Genomic DNA, 12352 nt, shown 5'->3' with positions numbered 1-12352 from the left:
CTAAAGCTTTAAGCTTAAAGGTGACGGACGCGAAATCGGAATAGCGCTGGCTCAGCACGGGGCTCATGGCGTGGTACCTGGCTTCTTTTTTTCTAACGCGAACCCCACGGTTTGCGAGCCAAATACTTTGCAAGTTTCCGGCCGCACACACCCAGACAATGGCATTTATAGGTTAGATTGACTAAGTATATGCGAATGTCAATGTTTATAATATTCAAGTAGTTCCTTACCTCACTATGGTATTCCTTATTATCCTGTGTTTTCATTGTGTATTTAAACCAATAAAGATCAGTTGGTGACCTAACTGGCTTTGGTCTAGGTAGTTTTCAGTAATAATGTCCATTTCATCTTTCCGGACGCATGTCATAGGGTATGGGTATAAAAGTCATGGTAACTACAACTAAGCTGCCACTCCGCAAAGGTTATTATATCAGAATGTCCCACACACATGGAGTATTACAAAAAAATAATTACTAGACTTTGCCACCTTACGTGGTACCAATAAGTGTTTTGTTGGTCTGGGTCCATGGACTAAAAGCGTCATAAGGGGCAAGATTGCAACCGTTGCCCCGAACCTGGTCCTTGCCCCGAACCTGGTCCTTGCCCCCGACTGGACTGGATACAGCAGCGCAGGGTCCCACAAAGGCCTCTCTGGGAGTAACCCTTGGCAACGAGGCAGTCACCGGCCTGGACTATGCAGAAGATGTCACCTTGCATGCTGAAATGCTTGAAGGTTTACTCCTAGCCCTGGAGCACACGCACGGCAAAGCCCTCCCATTTGGTCTGGAAATAAACTGGGCTAAAACAAAAAACACAGACCACTGATGAGCAAACCACACAATTGCCTGAAGTGGAAATAGCGGGCAACAACGTTGAATTGGTATAATCGCGTTCACCTATCGCGGCTGCACTATGCGACACACTGGAAGCAGCGAGGTAGAGATTAGAAAGGCGAGTCTCAATTGCACGCGAGTGCACGGAACAGCTCGACAGACACACCTGTACTGTGACGCTTCACATACGAGTATGACGAGCTGGTCGTCATACTCCTCGCTGGTCATAACTCCCCGGAGCTCTCCCTCTCTCCACGCAGCGCCAGGTTTCACACTGGGCCCCGTTCTTTCATCGTGCGGCGCTTTCAGATGCGCTTCTGCGGCCGTCTGGAACGCTCCTTCCCTTTCGATATCAGGAAGCCACTGGGAGCACTGCACTTTTCAATCTAGATTGAAAACTCATTTTAGAACTGCTTTTTGCGTTTAGCTTTTTTGGTCCTTGCAGGGCAAAAATAATGTTTATTAACCAACTCCTGAAATGGGTTTGTGACCCCAGCACACGTGTACACATTAGCCAGTGAGATTTGAAAGGGGCTTTGTGCCTCGCCCAATCCTGAAAATAAATTCTGAAGATTCTCCACACCTTTACCTTGTAGACTTTCCAGCATGAAGCAAAATCACGCCGCCCCCCCCGCCCCCCCTTGCTCAGCACCATCCATGACTCTTGGTTCACGCCGCTAGAGAATGAATACATGGAGAGGATGGTAAAAAAACCCAAGTTTCAATTAACTGTTCCATCTAATGCGGATGCAATTCTAGTGGCGCGCGCCTATAATCCAGCATTGGTGGTGAGGGTTGGTGGCTGACACACGAGTGGTGAGGTGCCATACCACAGGTTCGCCAGGAAAAGGCGCTCAGGGCAGACTAACACCGCGCCCCCTTCTGTACGAGGCAGGCCTGCCGACACCCCCCTCACCCACGTGGGATTTTCCTCCACGTGCTCGTCGCATCCCACGTGAAACCCTCATTGACCGAGAGCATCTTACCATATAATACAGCAGAGAGCTTGGGCAAATATTGGTGGCGCCGGCTCACTGCCTCCCCTCCCCCACTGTCCGTGCTCGCTCGATGACTGCAAATTGGGAACATTTTATTGTTTCATGAACGACACTGGCTCCACACTCGCGCCTCTCAGCAGGGAGCGTTGCATTGCATATACGATATACCCAACTCTGCGATAATTCTCACTCGTACTGTGCTAAATGTGAATAAACCCGAGTTAAAGGACATCATCTGCAATGCAAGACGCGTCCGCGACGCTGGTTATCGGCAAACGCCATTGGCATCGTAACGTCTCTGCAACCTGCAACCTATGGGCGGCTATTAAAAATTGTCAACGAGAGCCAAACCATTTATCTGTTTTTATTTAACAAAATGGCATTTCAATTGTGTATTGGTTGCAAAAAAAGAGAAGACAGCACAGCACTGTACACGTTACCGCCGTGAACGTCAGTATAACGTCAGTAGAACGTTGCCCTTGTCTCGGGGGGGGGGGGGGGGGGGAGAGACGTCGCAACAAAGTCTGGGGAAACTAAAGTGGTGATTTGGCACATTTACATTGCAGGAGGGCGGCGAGGCGCACGCGCGCTCACAGCAAAGGCAAATCACGCAAACCGAACGAGAATGCGTAGATGTGGGGGGGCTGAAGTGAGCAGTGAAATGTGCTCTCGTCTCCCAGGAAGGACCCCTTCAAGTGAGGTCCGCAACTCCAGCGGTTTCCCCTTAAAGCGACCGCTCAAGCGGAACTCGGCGCATCTCACATGACCCCCCCCTCTCTCCCTTGGGTTCAACCTAGAATTACGGAAACTCAAAACGAGCCACCTCTTCGAACAATCAGACGAGTGCCTGATCGTTACAGTCGGTCGGTTGTTTAACCAGGAGGGTGGGTTGAGGATGAAATAAAAGTGCCTGAGTAGAAACTAGAAATCAGTCGTTTTTTTCAGCACAAGGAATCCGTGTGTACACAACACCACGGAGGTGGCAGCAGCCTCGCCGATGAAACACGCAAAGCGATGGCGGCCCTCCCCAGCTCCCCTCCAAGAGTTCAGTGCCCCCACGGTAAACCGTTGCGTCACCCCGTGAAGCTGCTGGACCCCCCCCCCCCCCCCACGTGCCGACCCCCCCCTCGTCGTGAGCAAAATGACTGCAGATACAAATCAACGGGACATGCTCATCGTATGTCATTTTATTCGTTTTACATATATCGTAAGAACTGATAGGCACATTAATCCACTTTTTACTAGCTCAGTGAACGCTGCCAAGAGCAGACCCCGCACACTTGAAAATATTCTTTTGCAAGAGCGTCTTTTTATTTTTGTGTTGCTTCCAAAGTGAAAAGAGGGTTATAACCTTTATTAAATATTTCTCGATTCAGCATCTCGTATGTACAATTTTTTTCTCTTTCCCACCCCCACTGCCCCATCTGTTGCATCTGTTGTTTTCTTTTTTATGATTAATGTCGGATAAAGGTCGGAGGGTCAAGGAACGGGGGAGGGGAGAGAGAAAAGAAAGCGCACCGCTGCGACGCACCAAGAAAACCACCCTCTCTCTGTCTCTCCGGGGTGGGTGTGTGGGGGGGGTCTTCTCCACAGAAGCCAAAGCACGACTTTCTCACAATCAAATGGCTCGCCTCTCATCTGTTGCATCGTCTTTAGACAGAGTTATTAACCTCTGTCGCCAAAAGCCACGAAAAAAAGAAAAGCCCAAGCGGATCGAGGATCTAAAAAAACAAAATCGAAATCATAAAAATAAGCGAAAAAATTCTATCGAGTCCAGCCTCTTCCTTGCGCTCATTATTGTTGCGTCGTTCTCTAGGGTTGAAGTCATCTTTGTTTCAAGGCGAAAACTGGGAAAGGTCTATTTTACAGCACTTATTTTTTTCTTAAATAGAAATTCTAAATTGATCGAACAAACTGAGCAAGTGTGGACTTTAAAAAATAAATTAAGGTAACCCTTAATTTTCTTTATTATATTTTTTTACGTTTTAACTTCTTTTTTGTATTTTTTATACTTTTTCATACGTATTATTTCTCATAAAGCTTCAGAGAACTGGAATTTTTTTGCGATTTAACCAGCACTTAACAAAGAGAAAACAAATATTTCTTAAAACTTTTTTTTGCCATAATAATAAATACAGCTCTGTGATGTCATCTCTCACCGTCCCACCCCGCCCTAAGGCGCCGTCGTTGTCACGTTCAACGACAGCTTTCGCGTGGAGCGACGCGAGGGGGAGGGAAGAGAAAAAAAACCCAATCACGTTTCTGTTTTTAAACACGAACAAAAACAAAAATGCAGAGTAATCATGATTAGTTATCCTGACAATCCTCAGGCTTTTTCAAGTTTGTCAAAAAAAGATGCAAACGAACACGATAAATCAGTCAATCTATATTAAAAAGTGAAAATGGTTTGATTTGCGGTCGGTGATGGGGGGGGGGGTTAAGACTCCTGGTTCAACAATTCTAAACCGCTTCTGCCGATGCTTAGCGCGCACTCGCCAGACAACGCCGAACTACAGCTCGGTGAGGGGGGGGATGGTGCGGCGGCAGTTGCAGCAGCCGCTCGCCTGGCCGTTGGAACTACATAAATACTGATCTCATTGCGCGCTAATCATTAGTTAACGACTCCTCCGCGACCATTTTATATCTGTTCGGCTGAAATTAACAAAGGAAAAAACCCAAAAACAAAAATCAGAACAAAAAAAGTGGAAATGAAGTCAGGAAATGTTTTAAACAACTCGGGGAAACTCGTAATTTGGAAACTCCAGCCCTGGCGATGAGGAGAGATAGAGAGAGGGCCTCCCTCTCCCCACCTGTACCTCGCAAAATCCTCAAAACGTATCGTGAGTGACAGTTTCGCTTGTGTCGGCCATTATCGCCAAGCGGCCCGGGGGGGTAGTGGGGGGGGGGGGCGGTCGACCACTTAGAAGGGGGCGGCAGAGGCTGATGGACAAAGAAGAGCGCAGGTCGGGATCCGAGAGGTGCGGGCGGGCGGGCGCGCGCGTGCCGCAACACAACAGGAATAAACACCCCAAAATATGAAAATAAAAAGCCAAAAATAAAACTTGGGGCAGGATGCGTAGTTTTTTTTATTTAACGATTTATCCGCCGTCGTCTGTCTCTCAGTTGTCCTCGGACTCCTCGTCCGCCTCGCGGAGCCACTTGAAGAAGGAGGTGACCGACTTGAGCGCGACACCCTTGCCCTGCTGCTCGGCTGGGTCGTTGCTCGTCTCCCACTGGTAGAAAGTGTCCTCGGAGATGATGTCCTCGTCATAGAGGTTGTCAAACAGTGTCTGGAGGACCTCTGCACGCGTGCAACGGTGGGGGGCGAGGGAGACACGGGCGGGCGGCGGAAGGTCACCGTGACGCGTTTGTCTCAACCACGGCTGCTCAGCAACATGCCCACAAGTAGCAACAGATTGGCGCAGTGCGGAATATTAATCTTTATTTTATCCTGGATGAATACGATGAGCTCAGCTATGAAGCTCTTTTATCCAAAGATGTCCGCACTTCCGCTTAACACGGTTGGCTACATCTGGTGCGAAAGATGTTCAACATGCGTAGTAGTAGGGGCGGGTCACAAAGTTAGAATACAAAAAAGCCAATAGGAGTGCAAAGTATAGGAAGGGTAAGCACATCAGTAAAAATAAATATATCAGCATAAAGTTTAAATTGCAAAAATGCATCAATTCCCAAGTTTGGCAGTGCGAGAAAGAGCTTCAGAAATGCTGCCTCAGACCCATCACTCCTGGGGGGCTAACAAACTGAACCCACTTATCCCATGAGAACAGCCCCCTTCCCAGGCCAACGCATGGCTCAGCAGTGCAACAGAAAAGAGCAGTTTGGACGAGGGCATGAGCAGCACTCGCAGCGAAGATAAGCCCAGCTCATGTGAGGCACAGTGGCTGAATGAACGAAAGTGCCTTTCTGTCGACGGACGGGATGCTGCTGCCGCCGCCGCCAGTTATTGCTACCAGAACAGCGATCGCTACGAGGACAGGCACGACAAGTTCAATTCAGCCGGTCGGCTGGGGTCACTGCGTGGTCACTCCACCCGTTGTTAGGCTCAAGTTACAAGCCCCGCTATGATTCACTCCGGCATGCTAATGTGAGCTTTAGCCATCAACCAAATTCCACATTGGGAAATGGGCCTCGCTTGGGCCACTGAAGACTTTGGTACACGGGCAGGTACCAGGACTTATGAAGCAGTGTCAAGGCAACACTCCTCCTCCTCGTAGTTCCTCGCGTTGGCAAAAACACTCTCCCTAAGAGAGGGAGACGGGCTGCGGTTGCCCGGGCACGATCTCGTCGTGCCGGATCGCCACGGCGCCTAGAGGAGCCGAGCGACGCGAGCGGGCGCGCTACTCACTTGGGGGGTGATCGAGCTTGAAAACCAAAGCCTGTAGTGCATAAAGTGCTTCCAGCTCCCGCGTGGCAACTCCATCCAGGTACTTGATCAGTATCCGCGTTCTGCTCGTGATGGTCGGGGTTTCGGTGACTTGGGCTCTATGGTCCTCTGTGGGGGTGGGGCACGGCGTGGAAGAAACGGGGGAGGGGGTGAGGGGGGTAGGGGGGGTTACAACGGCGCGAGGAGGAGCACTGCGGCATCCGGGAAGACTACAGCTGGGGAACCATTTAAACAATCCACCGCACGTCACCCGAATCCACTTCCTAGGCAATAGACGTTGAAAGTTTCTATTCGTCTCAGCCACACGCAACGCAGAATTTGGCAATCGACTTATACACCACTCCAAATGGATGAAGAGCAACCTATGTGTCCATGCCCAGAACGTGGCGGTTATTTTGGGACAACAATTATAAAGGTCGGCCTTGTCAGAAGCTTACTGAGACACGGAGATTCGGCTATGTATACGCAAAGCACATGGGGAGTGCGGGGGCAGGGGGTGGTGAATCATGGGCACAGTGAGGCTCTCATTCCGGTCCTATCCGCAGGGGCTTTAATCCACACCGATCCAAGCAGGCGCAACGTCGACCTCAGCCCGGACGGAGTAAAACGTGCGTGCGTGTATGCAAAGGAACTCACCGATCGCACACTGGCACAAGGACGTCATGAGCGCCCTGATAAATGCCGAAGATTTAGTCTGGCTCTCCTCCAGGTTAACCTGCGAGCACAACGAGCGGCAGAGGGCACACACACGCACGATGAGCAGGGGTGGCGAGGGCAGTGTCGTATCACAACTGTAGGACGTCGGACTCGCAAAAACTACTTAAAATTAGCGCAGTCGAGGACACAATTTAACCGCATCTCAAGACAACGCATGATGAAATGTAGGGAGCAGGGACATCAATTGTGTGTACAGCAGCCCGTTATTGTGCGAATCAAGATAAATTACGACACGGAAGATAACGGTCGTGAGCACAAGTCTTCAGACTGGAGTGAAGGAGTGGGAAGGCATGGATCACGCACGCAGCCAGAGGGAGCGTTCCAGAGACAGTAAATGGCAGCAGCAAGGGAGCAGCCACTGTACACACACACACAACAGTTAATGTGCAAGGCTGCTGCTGGGCAGAGATTTTTGGCGGGTAAACGCGTTAACCAGCTGGGCCTTGTAGGCCATTTCTCATCGCCGCTTTGTGACCCTGAGACAGCAGTGGGGAGGTCCCTGTGTGCCGTGGTGGCCTTCACAGGTGACCGCCAACAGCGAATGTAAAATGATGAAAAATATGAATAAGTTTCACCCTCTCGGGCAATCAAACAGGTGTTAAATAAGGATGCAAACACCAAATAGATACCTTCTGCAAGGCATCAAGTCTCCATTAACCACACGTAAAAATATGCAAACAAACATGATAATACATGCATTGACCAACACCAGAAAGAGCCTTATTTATTTGGTGTTTGAACACCTTTACACCTCCTGTTTTATTGTTCGGAAGAGTAAAACTCTTATTTTTCCTAATTTTAGATACTGGCAAGAAGGTCCCAACGGCTTATATAAAAGCTTACACGGGTGATCTATGTTCTCTGCATGCGCGAGTGTGTGCATGCATTTGTGTGCGCATGTGCGTGTGTGTGCGTGTGCGTGCGTGTGTGGTGCGGTAAAACAACCCCCGACCTCCTCGTGGTGCCGGACGGGCAACGCTGTCGTGGACAGTGCTGTGGAGGGGAGGGCCAATTCCAATTGGCCTTTGCTAACGATCATTAAGGGTAAAACTACGTGGCCAGGAGTCCGAGCCATTCCCTGTATACCTTGGGGTGCGACAGGGATGTCCTCTGGCTCCCACATTATTTAACATTTATTTCGACCACGTAGTTCTTGAAGCCTTCAATAGCTGTACCGGAGGAATTTCCATCTGGTACAGATACAATGGGAGGCTGATCGATGCCCGGGTGCGTCAAGGGATTGCTCCCTATTGCGCAACCACGTTATGTATGCCGATGATCTGGTAATTGCTGCTCACTCAGAGGAGGAGTTGGAGGCGCTGCTGCTGAACCTAGAGCTTGCCACCAAGAGGTGGGGCCTTACCATCAGCCCCACCAAAACTAAGCACCTGCCTGGGTATTTTGAACCATCGGACACTCCACCCCCACAACTCCCAATTGGTGATGGGGCAGTTGTGGAGAGAGTGGAGAGTTTCCCATACTTGGGCAGTGTGCTCATGACCGGCTCTAGTTTAACAGCAGAGGTCTCACTCCGAATCAGTCGAGCAGCATTATCTTTTCATCGGTTGCGTAATGCTGTGTGGAAGCTACCTGGTCTATCACTCCACACGATGCTTCAGGTCTTCTCGGCCACGGTCATGCTCTCCCTTCTCTACGCTTGCGAAACATGGACACCCCTAATGGAACATCTTCGCCGGTTATAAACATTTAGGCTGGCCTGCCTATGATCCATCCTGGGTTTAACCAGGCTCGATTGTGTGAGCTCACAAATCCTTGAAAGATGTGGACAAAGTCCCATCGGAGAGCTCCTCCGGCAGGCAAGGCTGCGTTGACTGGGTCATGTAGCCCGCATACCCAACCACCGCATGCCTAAACAGCTTTTGTTTGGCTGGATCGAGGGGGCTAAACGGGCGCGGCACGGGCTAGAGAAGAGATGGAGTGACGTGGTACAGGAGGACGTGGAGCTGAGTGGACTTGCCGATGACTGGTACCAGCGGTGTCAAGATCGGCCTCCGTGGAGGAGGCTCGTGAAGGACGCTACTGGGCAGTTGGAGGCAGTCCCCCTCCAACAAGAACGGAGGGCGGAGGAGCGACGCTCACAACAATGAGCGGAGCACCGGGTGGCTAAAGCACAGCCAGTTGGCACAGTAGGGGGCACAGGTGGTGCATCAGCCAGTTGTCCAAGTCAGTCGACCTGCGGCATCTGGGTCTGCCCCGTGACATCCTGCCAGCGGGCATTCGACACTTCACATGGCCTTAAGGTGCACATAGCCTGGCACAAGCGTCGTGGTGACGTCACCGTCACTTAGTGGAGAATGGCGGTTGTTATTGTGCGTGTGTGTGTGTGTGCATGTGCGTGCATGGGTCCCCCTCCCCACTCCTCTTCACCTCGATCCAGTCGAATATCCTCTCATTGTCGACCTTCTCCTGCAGCAGCCGGTTCAGGTGCTCTTCCACCTCCTCCATGGACATGGCCGCTCTCTTGACGGGCACCTCCACGGCGGCGCTGGCCTCCGGCAGCGTGAACTCGAGCTTCTGCGCGACGCCGAGAGACAAGGCGGAATCGCATACGCGGTGAGCCCCACGGCGCTGCAACCGAGACAGCCCTTGCACCGCGACTGCCGCGTGTGGATGATTGAAATGTACCTCCAGCGTATGGCTGGCTTATCACGTTAAAGGTCAAGGGTAACCCCGAGCCCATAGCCCCTCTCGAAAAAGAGCTGTATAGCTCAGTGGGGGGGGGGGGGGGGGGGAGGCGCACGAGGGTACGGGGAGGGGGAGCATGTGGGCGCGATGCGGGGCGCCGCGGTGCCGTCTGTGCGCACCTTCTCCGTGATGAACCTGGTCACGTTGTCTCCCTCCGGCAGGATCAAGGCCCAGTTGAGCCCCGCTTGCCTCCACATCGCCCCCACCTTGGTGTGGCTCTGCAGAAGCAGGGTAAGCAGCAAAGAGGGTGCACACAGCGCCAACGGTTAACCACACAGCGTGCACACAAGGTGTTTCACACGCACACCTCTCCTCAGGTCGACAACATGGGAATGCCATTTAGCCAAGCTGCACCGAATGCTTTTGAGTCGGTACGCACGCTGGATCGCTAACAAATACGCCTAACTGAAATACAAATGTGTCCAATTCTATACACGTTCAGTGTCTGGACGTATGTACGCTGAACTTCTTTCATACCGTACGTAGCCAAACGTGGACATCCGATGCACGGGGAAAATGACAAACGAAGTGTCGCACATGGGGCCACAATTTCAACTTCGTTGGAGGCCACTGGATTTGCCCAGCACAAAATGAATGAAAAGACAACCAGAACAAATTAACAAGTGGGAAATGTGATACAACGACGCAGGTGCGTGCACAATGACGCTGGCGCGTGCACATCCAATGTGCACCAATGGGTTAAGCACCTACTGAGGCCAGAACAGCGCAGGAGTGGCGGCTGTGGCCAGCGCAGAGGCCCCTGCTTTACGGTTGAGTCGACATAGGCTAGGCTCACGACCGGTTTTGATATCACTCGCGACCGATGTGAACCATGGCTGCGTCGTCGGGTTCCACCCATATACACAGTACACATTGCACAGTTCCTGCAAACACAACAGCCACTGTTCTCCACAAAGTGGAGGTGACATCACCACAGCACTGATGCCAGGATAAGGTGCACTCTGAGGCCACGTGAAAGTGTCGAATGCTCACTGACAGGAGGTCAGGAGATGGACCGAGGTGTTATGGGTTGACTGATGATTGGCAGAGGCACCAGCCATGCCCCCCCCACCGTGCCAGGTGGGTGCACAAAGATACACAGGCACGCACTAAGCCTCTCACCATTTGCTTGCACAGCAGCAGCAGAATGTCGGCAATGAGGACGTCGGCCTTGCCCACAGGACGCAGAGGCTTCACCACCTCCCTGCAAAGGGTGGCACCAGACAAACACGGGGCGGCCGGCGTGAGCGTCACGACACATCCACCTACCTCGAGGAGCTCGTGCCTCACTCAGGAGCTGGAACTAGCCTGGGCTGAGACCAAGGCCAGCCCAGGTTCATAGGTCAAAATATAATTCGCAAAGCTCTTGTGTAGACAGCCGCGGGGATATTAACTTAGGCGCCTCGCAAGTCGAGTGCTACGACAGCCGTGAACAGCGATGGTGGGAGTGTGCGCAAATGAGACTAAACTAAACTAGTTTTATTTTACCAAGTAAAGCCCACTGACCTATGAGCTCTTTTTCAGAAGCGACCTGGTCACAAACGATAGCTCGATGAGGTGGCTTATCACGTGCAAATTTATAGCAGCCAAATACTCTTTACGTATATTGATTATAAATGTGGAAGGAAAAACCGGAGGACCTGGAGAAAAATCCACACGACAATGGGGAAAGAGACATGCCAAACTCCAAATATACATGCGTCCGGGTCGGGATCAAACCTACGTCCTGCATACCAGGCGAGGGAGTTAACATCTCGCCACCGAGACATCGGCAGGTCGGGTGGGGGAGCAGTTCCATTGCAAGATTTCCCTGCGTGGATGTGCGTCGGGCGATGGCGCTACTCACGAGCAGAGCTCCTCCAGGGTGATGCTCCCCTCCGTTACCATGGGCACGATCAGCTCGCCCAGGTACACCCAGATGTGAGGAATATCGATCTCCATGTCCTCGGATGACTCCAGGATCTCAACCAGCCTGAAAAGCGCACGAGCCACGCGTTAGCACACCGCGTGCCAACCGCGTGCCGCACGCGTGCCGCCCGCCGCAGAAGCTCCTCACGCTTAGGCCACCCCGTGCTGCGTCAGGAATCGACTTCTCGCCGCTCTGATTCACGTGGGGCTGTGACTGGGGAAGAAAGGTTTCGCACGCTGGATGGGAAGTGGTGGCGCAGTGGGTTGGTGGTGCATTGCGTAATGAACCCAGCCAGTGACCTGAGCTGAAGTGGCCGTCACGGCCAACATCATTGGATAGAAGGATCGGCGCCACCCCCCCCCCACCCCCCCTTCATCACCAACCTGCACTGACCAGAGTGGTGATGTATGGTCAAACGACAGCACAGGGAACGATGGTGAATAATGGTGCCGCAATGAACGCGTGAAAATTTTAATGCAGATATTAATTTCATCAAGAGCCGTGTGACACGGAAGTGCAGGGTGCGGCATTAAAAGGGGGTATCCAAGTTTTCGGGCCAATGAATGCATTCCGGACACCAAAACGCCGATGTTATGAACGTGTACAGAGGGTGATCGGGAGCGGTGGACAGGCCACTGTGCATATTGCTAGACGGATAAGGACGAGGCAGACACCACGCATGAGCTGGGCAAGCGATAAGAATGGAACAAGCTGGAGTGGAGAGACACAGGCAAGAAGATCGCAAAACATTCTTGGTCAGCAGCGGTGGCAGCCAGGATACGTT

The 12352-nt window shown here is 51.9% G+C and overlaps 1 protein-coding gene across 12 annotated transcripts in view; it reads right to left on the bottom strand.

The window, feature by feature from the left end:
* Positions 1-2991: 2991 nt before the first annotated feature.
* EIF4G1 (eukaryotic translation initiation factor 4 gamma 1) overlaps positions 2992-12352 on the bottom strand; it is a 132973-nt gene continuing 123612 nt past the window's right edge. For all 12 annotated transcript variants that reach the window (XM_061566333.1, XM_061566332.1, XM_061566331.1 and 9 more), the window contains 7 exons: positions 11506-11631; positions 10782-10863; positions 9779-9877; positions 9342-9488; positions 6873-6951; positions 6198-6344; positions 2992-5132 (listed from right to left, as the gene is read on the bottom strand). In XM_061566333.1, the coding sequence (XP_061422317.1) occupies positions 4951-5132; positions 6198-6344; positions 6873-6951; positions 9342-9488; positions 9779-9877; positions 10782-10863; positions 11506-11631 (862 nt within the window). In that variant the 3' untranslated portion in view covers positions 2992-4950. The remainder of the gene's footprint in view (positions 5133-6197; positions 6345-6872; positions 6952-9341; positions 9489-9778; positions 9878-10781; positions 10864-11505; positions 11632-12352) is intronic.

Source organism: Lethenteron reissneri, chromosome 36 (genome assembly GCF_015708825.2).
Source record: "Lethenteron reissneri isolate LAM-NWPU_2019-01 chromosome 36, ASM1570882v1, whole genome shotgun sequence".
NCBI lineage: Eukaryota > Metazoa > Chordata > Hyperoartia > Petromyzontiformes > Petromyzontidae > Lethenteron > Lethenteron reissneri.
Note: the sequence above shows the minus strand (reverse complement) of the source record. Positions and strands in the feature narration are given on the sequence as shown.